The 14,898-nt window shown below is 40.1% G+C and overlaps 1 protein-coding gene across 1 annotated transcript; it reads left to right on the top strand. All coding sequences in view use genetic code 11, as the record gives it.

Annotated features, from left to right (window-relative positions):
* Positions 1-2,052: 2,052 nt before the first annotated feature.
* Positions 2,053-6,613, top strand: EGR_00408 (hypothetical protein; the record flags this gene model as incomplete). The annotated part of the gene is made up of 5 exons (XM_024489657.1): positions 2,053-2,073; positions 3,603-3,687; positions 4,268-4,355; positions 4,959-5,156; positions 6,481-6,613. The coding sequence occupies 5 exons, from the start codon at positions 2,053-2,055 to the stop codon at positions 6,611-6,613; spliced, it is 525 nt and encodes a 174-aa protein (XP_024356335.1).
* Positions 6,614-14,898: the final 8,285 nt, after the last annotated feature.

A 14,898-nucleotide genomic window follows, 5' to 3' on the forward strand; every position in this document is an offset into this window, starting at 1 on the left:
TGGTGGCCTAGAATCCAGGATCAGAAGTTCTAAGCACTGGATACATGTTCACAAAGATGATTTTTGAGTTGGTAAGCAGGAGACCACTGCCTGGCACCTCTAACAATCTGTTCTGGTCTACAAAACAAGGACCTACTTTTATTAATGCATCACATTCACCATACTTAGCATTTCACTTTCAGGTGCCTAATTAAAAGTTAACAATTTTGACTGCTTTTTGCCAAACCAACTTTCAGTTGAAAATCAGTAAATCATAATTGCCGACCTAATAAGTGGGAACAGCAATGCCAGATGCACAGTCAGGTGGTGGCTTTATGGCAGTGATTACCAGTTGGGGGGAGGATGGAAGGGGCAACCACCACAGAAGCGATTTTTAACGAGCACTGCAACGACAGAAGCATTAATTTGGATCTAGTTGCCACCGGTTTATGGCACTGACTCCACCCCCAGACACAAATGCCATATCCTGCCCGCGATTCCACTTGCTTTGCTAAGCCTATCCGCCCCTATAGGAGGTTGCATATCCATGCCCTCTAAAAGCAGTTCTGTCCATCAGTTGCGTGAAACGTGCAATATGTTCTCTTTGAAGTATATCAAGCTTTGGGACGACCACGCCTGGAGACGTCTGACGAATACGAAAGCTCCATTTAGCCCTCCTCTTAGCCGAAGTTAAAATCTTCGCTTGCGTAACACTACATCTGCTCTGTCCAAAAGCTCATCTATTGACGGGGTGGCTGAAGCCCTGTGATGTCAACTGATCCGTCAATACTGGTTGGCTAATAACTTCATTTTTTTCACCTATTTTCCCATCAAAAACGTATGTAAACATATGGTCACTATGTCTTCTACAAAAGAGCATATGACACAAAGCCCATGATATTAACCCTTTATCAACAAGGAAAAAGTGCGGCAGGACACGAAAACCATTTGTTAGCCGAGAGTCAGGCAAGCAAACGTACACTCCCCATGTAACACAAGGGTAAAATTATCCAGCGAGGAACCCAAATTACCATACCTCCAAAAAAGTAAACTGTTCACAGCATTCGAACTTAAAAAGATCTCAAATGCTGGGAGTTTGGAATATGAGTTTTTAAAGGATTCGAGGTAAAGCATAACCAAATAGTTGTGTCTTGACATCTCCAAGACTTCAGGGTGGAGCATCGTTTGCTTGTGAAGCTGCTGAAAAGTTCCGAACAAGTCACATCCCAGTTGCCTACACATAGACCACCTTTTATTTTAATACTATTTTTTACACAAAAAATTTGAATAACTACAAAAGGCTACTTATAATATTCGGTTTCTTAAAATATCCACCTCTATAATCTATCACTTTGCCAACGAAAAACCAACTGTCGTCGTTTCGATCCTGCATTTACCATTCAACTGTCTATTCCATGTCGCACATAATTGTGATTCCCTAATTCCACAGAAATAAAATAATTGCATAGTCAAATAAGTAACTTAGGAGAATATTGTGCATAACTTCTATCCATTATTGCAAAAAAATTCTCTGAATTTCATTTTCGACGGAATTTTATCTTAGGATATATTTTTGCTGAAGAACAAAACTAAATCTTTGGGAGATAGATAGATACTGTTTCTTTAGTCTTTCTTTAACAAAAGTTGCAGGCACTGGGAACTGTAGTAGTTTTCTTAAACAAAAATGGACTTTATTTTAAACATTCTGATGATTTGTTAAGAAAATGGCAGTAATTGAAAGTGGCATCACTCAAGGCAATCTAAAATGTAGAGTAAAGATGCTGCCATATTTCTTCCACTCTTATCTACATGATTTTGTTTATATTTTTAAGCAAAATTTGGATAAGAACAAGTAACACTACTGCGTGAGCATTTATGTACCTTTGCAATTGAAAGTGCATCAGTTTTTTTTCACGAAATTACTTTAAAATGCGAAGTGTTTTACCCATTTTGGGTCAGCTTAAAATCTCGAATTGCCTATTCCACCATCAAGAAAGTTGATACTATTGATTAAAAGGATAGAGGGTTTGGAGCAGCGAAGAAACATCGTCGAAAGATTTATCACGGCCACCCATGGATGCAGCAGACTGTGCAGTATGTTAGTGTTCCACTACCCACTCTTTTCAATAAAACCATTAGCCATTGCTCTTAAGCGATCTGTACTACTCTGTTTTCAGGATGGTGGGCGATGTGGGGAGGCGACATTTTAAGTGTTTCTAATGTCATTCTAAAAAGACAATGCAACTGCCCACAATGACTCAACTTACGTTGGTAGAGTTTGCCACAAAGATGACAGGGCTCTCGATACCATCATGTACCCCCGTTCCTCTCTCCCCTCTTCTGACAATGGAACCTTTGTCTAAGTTGTCAAAAGGAAAGAGAGGATAAATTAGTCTGGGTTGAGATGTTGGTGGCAGGAGTGCACACCACGATGCTGACCTCGTGCTGTATGAGTGGTTCCCACGATGTCTCAGAGATGGCATCTCAACATCCGCAGTCTCTTGTGGTCAAGTTTTCTCACGAATCCATAAATCGGGTTATGGGAGGCCATGAAAACTGTGCTTCAGTGGCTTGTTAATCAGGGCCACCTGGTGTCTTGAGCACCAAGACTTATAAAATGAATGCATTAAGTCATTTAGGTTATAAAATGGTCCTACTTTTCCATAAGTGATAACGAGTAGAAAAGTGAAGACGGGGACTTTAAAAAATCCCAGAAAGATTTTCTTCACTTCATAATATTATTGTTCATGTCATAGCGCCTAAGTTATCTTTCCACGATTTGGCCATAAAGATGTGTATCTAGCCTGCACCCGCTGTGCTGCACTATGATAAAGATCCTTCCAATGATAAAGAAATTGCATATTCGAATCAAGGGTGGCTTAAAATAGTGAGATCACCTTGTACCTCATTGCTAATAGAGGGTATGACAAAGTAACTTCACAATATTGTAGTATTTTTCCCTGGAAAGACTCTAAATTCCCTATCAAGCATAAAGAGAGGATGGAATAGTCGAGTAGGATTCCCAAATCGCTATGGTTGAGGGCATAAACTAACACCTGCATCAATTATCCCCTAACTACGTCAGGTAAACCATAATATGTCCAACGAGTAATTTGATTTGGAAGAAAGAGGAAGACCGTAAACACCCTACAGTGTTGGAAAGGCAATAAACGGAGGAGGCGTTATTGGGAGAAAATTACTGCTTTACGGAGTACAGGGAGAATTTTCCCTCTGCCTTAAAAACGCGGTGACTCACTTCAACCAGCGATCAGGCAGTCGAGAAAAAAGCTACCACTGCAAACATACCGCCCGCACTGGAGAACAGATTAATCGAGGCATCAGAAATGAGGAGAGCTTAAACCTGACATCCGGCTAATAAGTTCGGCCTAAACATTTCCCAACTGGCCAATGTGAGAGCGAAGTGACTTGTCTCAAGCAGAAATGATGGAGTGATAGCGTGATTAAGCCTTTCGCGATTACCCATCTAATGAGAAACACGACGAAATAAATAGGAAATAAAGCAAAGGTTACTTTTTTAAAGTGAGAATGTATAACATGCCTAAGAATTCAATTGAATAGCCGACCAAAGTCTAAACCACAAACAGATTCATCAAAAACTATAGATTAGAGAAATTAGAAGACAAGAAAAAGTTGTGCGATTTCATTTTTGTCGTCTGTTTGTCCATCAATCCAGTTTCAGTCCATTCAGTATCCGTCCCATCCATCCATCCATCCAGTACCCATCTATCTACCTATTTTTTCTTCTTCCCTCTGTCTATATGCCTATCTATCTATTTTTTGTCAGTCTGCCTCCCCGCCGGATTCAACTAAGCACAACAGGATTATGTGCAAGACACCTACTTCTGCTTCTTCAAAACTGTTGGAACAAGCAGGACTAGTGATCCAGAAGGAAAAAAGCCTTACTCTTATGTTTCTTAGACAACGCAAGATCTTACACCCCATACCACCAGAAGACTGAACCGCGGGAATGTATACACACTTCATGGGAAAATGAGATTAAAGGTGTTATTGTCTCGCTTCACCTCACATCACTGCTCCCTCTCCATTCCCAACATGCTTCTCCAAGTGACGCTTGTCTCCTTTACTTGATGATGGCGTTCAACGGTCACACGGTCAAGCGCCATGTAGGGTGGACACATTTGGGAAAGCAGGGTGAAATGGAAACACAGGTGGCTAGAGCATGGCTTTTTGCCCATGGAAGCAAAACCTTGTAGAGAAGTGGAATTCTCAGCGAACTTGTGTCACTTTACGATGGTGATAATTTAAGGTATAAAATGTGGCCTAAATCATCACGGATTTATTGAAAATTCTTTTGATATTAAATTCTCAATATTTACTTGCTTACCTTATATATAGTAATTCTAACAATTTTATTTGAATGGAAGTCTTTGAGAACCTAACCAAGTCAATTGGACTAGCACGAAGTTGAGTTTCGAAAGAGACAATATTTAGAGAGTCAAATCATTCTATTTCATTAATTCACCAAATATCTAGATATCTGGAGTTGAAGCCAAACAATTTATTAACAATGCAACAAATCCACCCGGTTTGGCCGACTATCAGCGCTTGGGGAAATAGAAAAATCATTATTATAAGCAAACTTTTCAACTTGGAGCCTTTGACCTCACCGACGGTTAATGTGTGGCCATAGGTCAGTTCAACTGACCTCACATCCTACCCACACATACCAGACAAGGTGGATGTTTGTGCTAACGAGGCTGAATGATAGTTTTGTGAGAAATTCATGACTGTCGTCCACGTTGTCCTACTTCTATAAAAACTCGCTTTCCCTTGAATGCGAAGTCGGACCATTATGTTACTACTCGAGGGGTGAACAAATAATAACACAGCTAGGGTAAATAACATCCCTTTCGAGTATCCAGTGGGTCTAGCGAGTAGGCGCAAAGTCCACGAGGAGCATTAGCTTAATATTAAAACTGACGATTTCTCAATGGTAGCACTGTTGTACAAAGCCCAGGCAAGTTATTTCACATTACAAGAACGAAAAGGAGTCATGCGAAGGTGCCAGAGGTTGCCAGATTTGCTTCTAAAGACGATGTCAGACAAAGGCACGTGGAAATAGCTATTTCAGAGGAGTGCAGAAGGTCAACAAATATAAATTTAAATAGGTCTATTTACAACACCAGAATATTAAGGTAAATATTACTAATTTCAACAGCAAATGAAATTTAGCTGAACAATAGCAATTGAATTTGAACTTCATCTTGGCGGCCATAAATTTTCACATGCTCTACCCTATTTGTGTCCGCACTGCTAGATAATTCGGAGTGTTTACAAATCTTTTAAATGACAGCCCTGTGACCGAAAGTGGTGGGTAAAGTTTTGTCAACCGCTTAAACATGTTGCCCTCGACTTGATTATGAAATGTCAAATTGTCTTTGTTTTGCAACATCTAGCACGATCAAACCCAGCCTAGTTGGATTTATGGGCAATAAAGGCTTTCCACGTCCCACGAGAGACTGATCTCCAAGGCTTGAGTGGCGTGGTAATTACTTGACAGGAGGTTTGCTGAAGGTGTTTCATAATAATTGCTTATGTTATCCAATCATGTTAGTTGCCAGTGCTAGTTGAAGGCTGGGTTATTAACAGGCTCAACGCAAAAGTACCGAAGAAAACCGGCTAGTACAGTCCAGACCTTTTAGGCCTAATATAAAATTTATCACTAGTATTTTTTTGACAACCTCTAAAGCTGCTCTAACCTAATAAATTTAATTATTTTCAGCCTTTAAGCTCAGCCAGTTAAGCAACCACTTATGCCATGAAATGGCATAGAGCACGCGCTTACTTGACTGTAAAATCTGGTCTTGACCAGGGAATCTGAGACGTCACGTATTTGCGTCACTACTAATGACTGTGTTAAACGCACACGGTTTGCAGTAGCAGAAGCTGGTCGTCACAATTAACTAGCCATCCTTTGTAGTGACTACTCTCCTATGCCCTTCCTTTCCTAGATCTTCCCTGGCACCCACAAGGATGAGACATGTTAATACAAATGCAGCGAATATTTTGTTGATTTGTGCGAAAATGGTTTGATTTCCCTGGGGAAAAAGCGAAAGAGGGGAGGTGAAGAGGGGGTGAGGTGTGAAAAGGCGATATGGGAAAGGGGATGCAAAGCAAAATTAAGGGTAATCAAGCTACTTTGAATTATTGATCTTTGGGGAATTGCCTGCATTTGACAGGGCAAATGGAGAACAGACAGACAGGAGGGAGAGGAGGAGAAATAAATTGCCTCTAGTCCTGATTTCCCAATGAATTACGCATCCCTTCTGTAAGTAAGAGAAGGAGGAGGAAGAGGTTCCAAGTTCTCAACCCATGGAGACGATTTATTTGGTGGATAAAGCCATTGTCAATGTCAAACATGCCATTACAAAAGCGCTGTAAATAAAAAGACGATAGCATCACTTTGTAGTCATATTTCATGCGCGCGTCTGTGGTTTCATTTTTAGTTACAAATTGAAGCAAAATGAATCAGGAGAATGCTAAAAATCCCTTCGGTTGGAAAGATGACGAGGATATAGTAATATTTTTGTTAAATCGCATCACCGATTTTACAAAATTTTACTCAAAAAATTCCTGGTTTAAGCATTTTTGATTTTGAATTCTATTTTATGTAATTTTTGAGGCAATTTTAAGACCGTAAGCTTGGTATTCTCTGTTGGCTTTAAATTCAAAGCAAAGAAGCGCAGGCATGACTGAATCCCAGTTAGTGTGTGGAATTTCTGCTGGTAAAAATGGTTTAGGGAAAAACCGCCTTTAGGTTCCATGAATCTCAATGCGAGAGAAAAAGTGAAGGAGAGAGAAAGGACTTGGGTATCCTTTTTTACCTCCTCGTACACATTCATCTCAATAAAGTATTCACTTTTTCTCTCCCCTTCTCTCCTTCTCTTTGTGCAATTTCTTGCTTGTTAGTAATCGAAGAAAGAAATTGCGGAAAGCTGTGGGCTTCTTAAACTAGACCTTATGCGGATGAAGACATTATAGTGGGTAAATGGGCCTCTCAAATCAGAAAAAAGGCAAGATAAATGGCAGTATGCAGATTGCTCTATCGACATTGCTCGAATGATTATTGAAGATGACTTGGCTTTGCCTACGAACAATTTGCTAAGTAGAATAAACTTTACCTCAGTTGTTGGATTTCCAAATGTCTCGCTAAATTTATCAAGAAATAGAACCGCTTATGCCACATTAGGTATCCATCGTCCACAATCAACTCAAACTCAGTTAGTGCCACTTAATTCTTCGCAATGAAACGATTCCTCTTTTAAGCGGTAAGGCAAAAGTAAACAAGACATCAGAACAATTAGTTATTAGAACAACATTTCTTGAAAGGTAATACTTTCAGCCTCTAAATAATTTCAAGAACATTCACCACAAAGCTTATGCACATCAATACTTTTCTGCCAAGGATATACACTTTTATCTACAAGGGTTTGCAAAGAGATGAAAATGACTTCACTGGAGTTGTACAGTCCAAGAAATCTATTTGTTGTCTTGATACCAAAAAGTGGAGAGCGTGTCACTTGCGCCTTTGAGTTTGCACAAAAAGTCGGTAGGCGGTTTTTCTTTTGCCAACACTTTTGGCCAATCCCATGTTCACCTAGTTCACCAGTCAAGTGGCCACCGTTCTCGAGGATCTTCCATCGCATGTGGCGTGAAACACAACCATATTGGAGTATCGCTTTTTCCCTCACCTGAATCAAACTGAACGAAATTGAGGAGTTTCGATGACTACTGACGCGGTCAAATCACATATTTATTCACCTAGTCTGGTGGATTTATTTTTGCTCTTAACATACTCCTGCCTCTAGTGCTTATGTGCGGTATTTAAAAAGACGGTGGAGGGTACTCCACTCTTGGAAGGTTAATGTCCACGTACTTCGCAGGGACTTTTGTATATGGGCGTTCTACCTAATTTACGTTTCGAAATCAAATTCACTAGTAGTTCAGTTGACTTGGCAGCCTCCTTTGGACAATTTATCATATCTCTACAATTTTAAGGAATGAACTCTCAGTACAAGCTTCTCAAACATGGCGGTAAAGAGATAGCAGGATAACATTTATTGTAATCAAATGTGCATCTACATGGGTTCTTCATTCTCTCGCGATTCGACCTCCATGAAGGTAAGCTAATTGTGCGTTTGTACACTCTTCAACGCCTTCCAGGATAACTTGTGAACTAATATTTTCAGCGCTGTGGAAGAAACATTGTGCCTCAAAATACGTTTTTACTTGAAGGGGATTGGAGAGGACTTCTTGAGAAGCCCTCAAAGCTGACCTTTTGTTTGAGGGTAAATATTCAGTGGAGCCATGGGCTGACTCACACCCACATCCAAAAGTCGTGGTAGCAGATGCCGTCATTGAATCAGTTAAGTTACAACGACATCACCGGTAGGCAAATCATGTCAACTGAAGGCGAATTCGCCAGGGTTGGCGAATCCCTGTGACTCATTGCTCCTCCCTTGCCCTCTTGCTTGGTGGTCATCTAACTAATCGGCATCATTAAATGACTCGCCTAAACGCCACTTTCCTAGGGAAACTCGTAGAAGACGGCAAGCACGTCTCCTCGTTACACTGACTGGATGGTTTGCGATTGCCTCACTTTGAGGGCTAAGTATGACTGTTGATCTTACCAAGGGGAGATGAGGTAGTGGAGTGGACTTTGATGAATCGGCAGGCTTCATGGAAAGAGAAAATAAACTGTGGAAGGAGCTAATAATTACAGGGTGGTAGGTCTTTAAAAGGAGTGTCACCTAAGATTGTTTAGTGAGCTAAAGTAAACGTTGCAAAATGGGGCCAAATTTTCAAAAAATTATTACCTTTTCGTTCAAAAGGGACTGCGCCTTTGCGAGATTATATCAACTACTTTTAGATTTTCAATGCAAAATACGGTAACGACCTGCTAGAATGATGGATCTTGGAAATATCAGCTTCTATACCAGGTAGGGTGGAAATTTCTTGTTATGGCCTATTCAAAGTTCTAGCATTGCTGAACTCGACTTTCAGATAGGACCTCCATCAAAGTAACCATTCTACCAAATGCGATAAACATTTCTCGCACAATGACCTACACCTATCAAAGCTAGATGCATCAAGTAGTTTCCCTTGCAAACGACAAGTTATTAAAAGACTTTATAAATTGCAATTATTTAAGTAAAAATAAAAGGAGAGGAATAAAGTTAAAAGATATTTTTGACAGAAGAAGAGCATGGTTTCCGGCCTTCCTTCGACTTCAAAGAAGTCTCGGAGAGCTACATTGGTGGCAGCGGAAAGCAAATTCTACCTTGAAGGAGAAACATCCTGATGCGTGATGTAAGAAATTCATATATTGTAGATAGGAAAATCTGTGATGACCCCTATCAGAAGGTAGAAAAGTGGTGTGTACTTTGGGCAACTACTTCAGTCCCTTATTCTACGGAAAGCGACACTAGCCGTGAACCATCGGTATGGAGCTGTCTGCGTTAATTAAGTTAACACGCGGTATCTCCTTCACCTCCCTGTTAGCTACATAGACCCTACATTGATTTGTCTGGTCGGCATTGCAGTGAGAATAAAGTCGCAAGGAGGAATAGGTGCGAAACCATATCTCAACAGAACAATGTTAAATATCGCCCTTTAGTAAATGACTCATCTCTTAAGGCAGTATCCCTACAAGTAGCGGTAAACATACATGATGGGCTGCATATTCCCCTTTTCCCAATGCAGTTCTCAAACAGGACGAAAATCCTGATTCACTGGAATTGCCAGGGGGGATCAGTGGAGTTACTGTCACATCAAAGATTGGCAGGTTTTGTTAATGGGTGTTTTTCCCACAGCATCGAAACATTGTGATAATCAAAGCTGGAGGTTTACCATAAAGCGCGCCTAGGACAATGCTCAAAAGAAGAGAGAAAATACGTAATGGGTTGGCTGTTTACTTAGAGGTTTTGGTTGTCACGCAAGAGCGCAGCTATGCTAGCTTCGCCTAGCGCTTGGCCTCTGGGCCGTGCCGGCACCTTTAACCCCTAATGTTGATCGACAATACATATAGTTATCCTAGCATCACGTCTTCTTTTATCTTAAAAAAAAATCTTGAAAAGCTACGCCTCCTCATTTTAAAAGCCAAAACTTTGAATTTTAAATTAAACAATGCCAAAGAAATTCCAAATTTTTCAGAAATAATATTCCGAGTGTTTTTGCTTCGCAAACACTCATTTTAAATCAGATCTCAATTAATCTCAGCAAAATACCAATCCGCTGCAGATGTTGGAATTAAAAACACAGAGTTGTTTAAGAAAAGGAATTTGACCAAATGGGAGTGCAAGAAATTACAACTGATTAAGTCCAAGATGTACGACATGCAATAGTATTATGCATAAATATTACAAACACGCACCTAATTTCAAAACCCTTTAGAACTGAAATGATTTCCTTTCATCCATGGTACTGTGGTTGAAAAATTAGCTAAGAAATAGCCCTTTCTTCAAAAACAGGCGCAGAGGACTCCAAAATAGCATGCTTTTCTTTTCTCTAAAGGCAAGGAAATAAAATCTGATTTATAGAATGTATCTTCATTCGTGGAATGTGAAATAGTGGCGGTGTTAGACTAATGGAGTAAGGATTTCCCCCTGGTTAGTTGGCTACAAATTTAAAGCAATTAAACAAAAAATCAGCGGTTCATTCAACGAATTAATTGCAAATTTTTGTTTGCAGCTATTACGGGGCTTAGAGGTTCTTTTGTACCAACCATTCGTACTTAACTGCAGCACGACCCTCCAACGGACTGTGAATGGCCATTATTTTTCTTATTTAACATCAATCCATACCAGATGTCACTAAGAGAAAAAAAAAGTGTCATGAGTCCCGATTGACATTTTGTATTAGTCTCTGTCAACGGAGCGACGTGGTCTCAAATGCAGCACTGCTGCTTAAAGCGAATTCTTTACCTGCGCAAATTAATGTTGTTTGTTTAGGGATATTCAACCACTCGGGCGCTTCAGTCACCATAAGCCTCGATCATCATCTTGGCGTTCTGGCGTTCTGTTCAGGCTGTCTCAGTTAACAGTCCATTGCTCTTCTGCAAGTTAAAAGTCAAGTTCTATCCCAACCCGCTAGTCTAATAGAGTCTCTATGAGAGTGAGAGAGCTTGACAGAGCAAGATACAAGTATGTTTGTTCCCACTGTCAATGGACTTTGTACCCTTTCATAAAGAACAAGGAAATGGTGAGTGGATTGCTAATCTCTTTAAAAATTGAAATACCCTTTGTTGGAAGATGATTAAATGTGTGTGAGAAAGTAACATTTTCACTAGTGCCTGGGAGATCGCGCATTAAACTAAAATAGCTCCAATAAAAGATTTCATCACAGCTACGAATGCGACCAATTTCTGAGTTAAGCATTTATAATTTAATGTAGAACTGAGATTGCGGAAATATGACATGAAATAATATTCGGTCCAAAATATTAAAAGACTTTTATCTGGGATTGAAAAAGAGGGTAGGCTCGTACATGGCTGCCTACTTGTAGCGCCACCAGACCTGTCTAAAAATGGAAGAAGACGGCACTTGGGCAGAACGTGCATTTTCGACCTACAGAAGGGCTTGAGGGCTGTCGGCAAGGAGACAATGGGAGAGCCCTATAATGACCTATTATCAACCAAGAAGCATTACGGTATGGTAAAAAGCAAACTAGTAATAGTTCGTCTTAATCTGCTGCTGACAAAAGACAGAAACCGAAAGGAACTATTAGAGTTTGAATAGTTTCGCTCCATGAGAAAGAACGACTTTCACTACTGCATCCCACTAATCAAACACTGATCTACTCAAAAGCTACCTTGATGAGTTAAACAAATATTGTCGTTCATTATATCCAGCCGTTTAAATAGTAAGGATACATACCAAGGCTACAAAGATGAAAATTTTACAAGATAGGATGGTTTCTTTCTTATTGGGGCTTAGTATTAAACTTTATTTAAGTTTGATTCCAATGTGTTGGCAACACAAAGTAAAGATAATTTCTCCATTTTAAAACTCATTCAAGCAAACAGCTCCGAATTCGCTCTTGGTAAGACTTCTTGAGTAATCAGACTCACTGACTAAATCTTCCACGCCTCAGTGAATTTTCTAATGAAAATTTTCCCTCACAAACATTGTGTTAAGAACTCTTTCGAGGGAATGCACATTTGAGCACACTTTGACGCAATTAAATTGCTCCGTAAATATTCATTAACGCTTCTAAGGCATTGCCAAACGGAGTCATGTATTTTGTTAGCGGTTTACGTGACTCTTCATTTCACGCCTCTCGCCGAGCCGATCGAAGTAGAGCATTTCATCAACCCCAACCTCTTGCTGATTTGCAATAAATAAGTATGAAAAAAATAAATTAATCTTGCTGCATAAATAATTTGCCCTCCTTTGTGCCTCAACTCTTGACGTGAACTTGTCGCGCACCCATCAAGATATGCTCAAAAAGTGACATCTAATTCACTCTGACAGGCAAGCGCTTTTGCCACCACCTCATGCATTAGCTAGCGTCTATTCCACATCCACTATTCCGCTTTATTTAGGCTAAAGATAACTTTTATCCTTTCTGCATCACTGAATTCAAAGTCTCTCATTTTTCCGGATGTCAATTTAGCATAGGTGTATGAAGCTGTCAACTCTCCTGCGTCCTACTTCCTGTGATTCGTAATTATGATAAACGAAGTAATGGGATTTTGGTAACAACGTCTAAGGTAGTAATGTTTTGCACATCTTTCCTTACATTACAAGGTTGTTTTGTTTAATGAAACTACTTTAGTGACATCCACACTACCATCTGATAAGCTAGCATAATCAGTCCGAGAATTACGTACTTGGCGCTGAGCGGGACGAATTCGTAGGGCTGCGCTAGCGAGGCGCGCTGAATCACACTACGCAATTTGAGTCGTCTTGTGCAGTCCCTTGTGGTGTCATCTAATACCTTTGCCAAAAAATCACTAGAAAAAAGTGCAGGAAAACCATGCATGTGGGTTTGAACTATGCTCTTCCCCCCTTTTTTAATTTTTTCTGCCGAGGATTCGGAAATCGATAGGGGTGCAGACTATGTCTGCGTATGCTACAGCAAGGGCATCGTTTTTTTTGCACCCGAGATAAACTCCTCCCCCGTGGCGCAATGAAAAAAAGGCAAACAGGACATCGGAAATCGGCTTAGATCCCTCCCTCTGTTGATGCTATCGCGGCTATTGGTCGTGTTGGTATTGTATGAGTCACGCTACTAACTCAGTAACAGAGGCGAAGTGTGTGATGCTAGCGCAAGATAAGAGCGGAAAGCGCGCACACGAGGGCGCGCTTACCACCATGCTGTCAGCTCAATTCGTCGTCTTCGTCGTCGTAGCCCTAGTCCCGGCCGGTTTATTCATTCTAGCAAGGAAACGAGTAGAGCAGCAGCAGAAAGGGGTGCCAATCTTTGTGTACACAAAACACAAACCTACACATCAGCCAATCCGCCTACACTTCCCCAGAGGCCACATTTTTGAGTGGCAATTTTTTTTTGAGAAATAGTTGCATTTATCTAATTTCTCAATTTTCTACCCACCAATTGAGATGGGGAGGCATTTTCCAACCTAAAAGTTGACATGTGAAGTTTTGTTGTCATTTTGACGTTTTTCTCCCATGCCAACGGCAATCTTTCCTCTTCAAATTATCCAAATAAAGTGACAATTGTCAATGGAGATTCTCAAAGCAGACTATAGTGCATGTGTTCACTAAGTACGAAATGCCCGGTATTCTTTAATTGCATCCACAAATTTATTCCATTCTACCTACTACAAAAAATAATTCTAATCTCTTAAACCCCTATTTTCTTATAAAATACCCTCAAAATGAGTTCTTTTTTAAAACTCATCCTCCTTCTCTTGGTACAATAGTTTAGTGAAGAGTCCTTCAGCAGAAGTTTGAGCATTGTTGTTCAGCTCACCCACCATCCATTCGTTTGGCTGATCACGCATTTGGCCGATTACAGATGAGACAAAGCTTTTGAAACCAAGGAGATGATTTAGTAAGAGGAGTAATACTAGTTTTGGGCAGCCAGCATCAATTAGGGTCAATTCTGCCATTCAAGTTCCACACAAATAATGCTATTCAAAAGGCTGGATAGAGGATGACAAAATTATGCCACTGGTAAGTTCAGTTTACATTTTATAAACAATTGGACTGTTTAGGCATGGCGCGAATCAGTCGAGCTTCCAGTTTTAAATGAGGCCTCTTCTACTTTCTGATCAAACACCCTCCACCTTGGGTAAGGTTACTTCAACTTGCATTTGTTTGCCAACCCCTAAATTTACTCATTTTTATTTCACTTAAGTAATTTTTTTTAAAATGAACGCTAATTTTATTAGCTGTAAATGTTCCCTTCCATCCCGTTTTAAAGCGAGATTCGAAAAAAATTTACTCACTCTAATTACAAACTTAAATGTGTGCTATTGTTAATTAAAGAGTTGAGATTTAAAAAACACATTTTTGGCCTTAATAACACATAATCTTTTACTCCCTCATTCTTTCTCTCCCTCGCTCTCGCCCTCACCCCCTCCACACAGAGTCTAATGAAATTGGGGGATGGCAGTAGGCTGCTAAAAATAAACGGCATAAACAACTCAACACTGAAGAACGACGATTGCTAAACGATACATTCGCTTGGGGAGAGGAAGAATAATTAGAAAAAGGAGGTGGTTGATACAAATTTACCGTTTGAATGCAGATGCAGCAAGCGTTCTTTAATTAGCCGACGAAATCGCCAGATGAAAGCTCCATCCTTGGGGTGATTTGCTATGATAAAAAGAAAGCCATACAGCCCCTAGTGTAAATTTGTACTTCTCCACCCGAAAATGAGGCAATTCAAATATAGGCGATGTTTAAGCATTCA

The sequence above is a fragment of the Echinococcus granulosus genome (assembly GCF_000524195.1).
Source record: "Echinococcus granulosus chromosome Unknown EG_S00001, whole genome shotgun sequence".
In the NCBI taxonomy this organism is placed as follows: Eukaryota; Metazoa; Platyhelminthes; class Cestoda; order Cyclophyllidea; family Taeniidae; genus Echinococcus; species Echinococcus granulosus.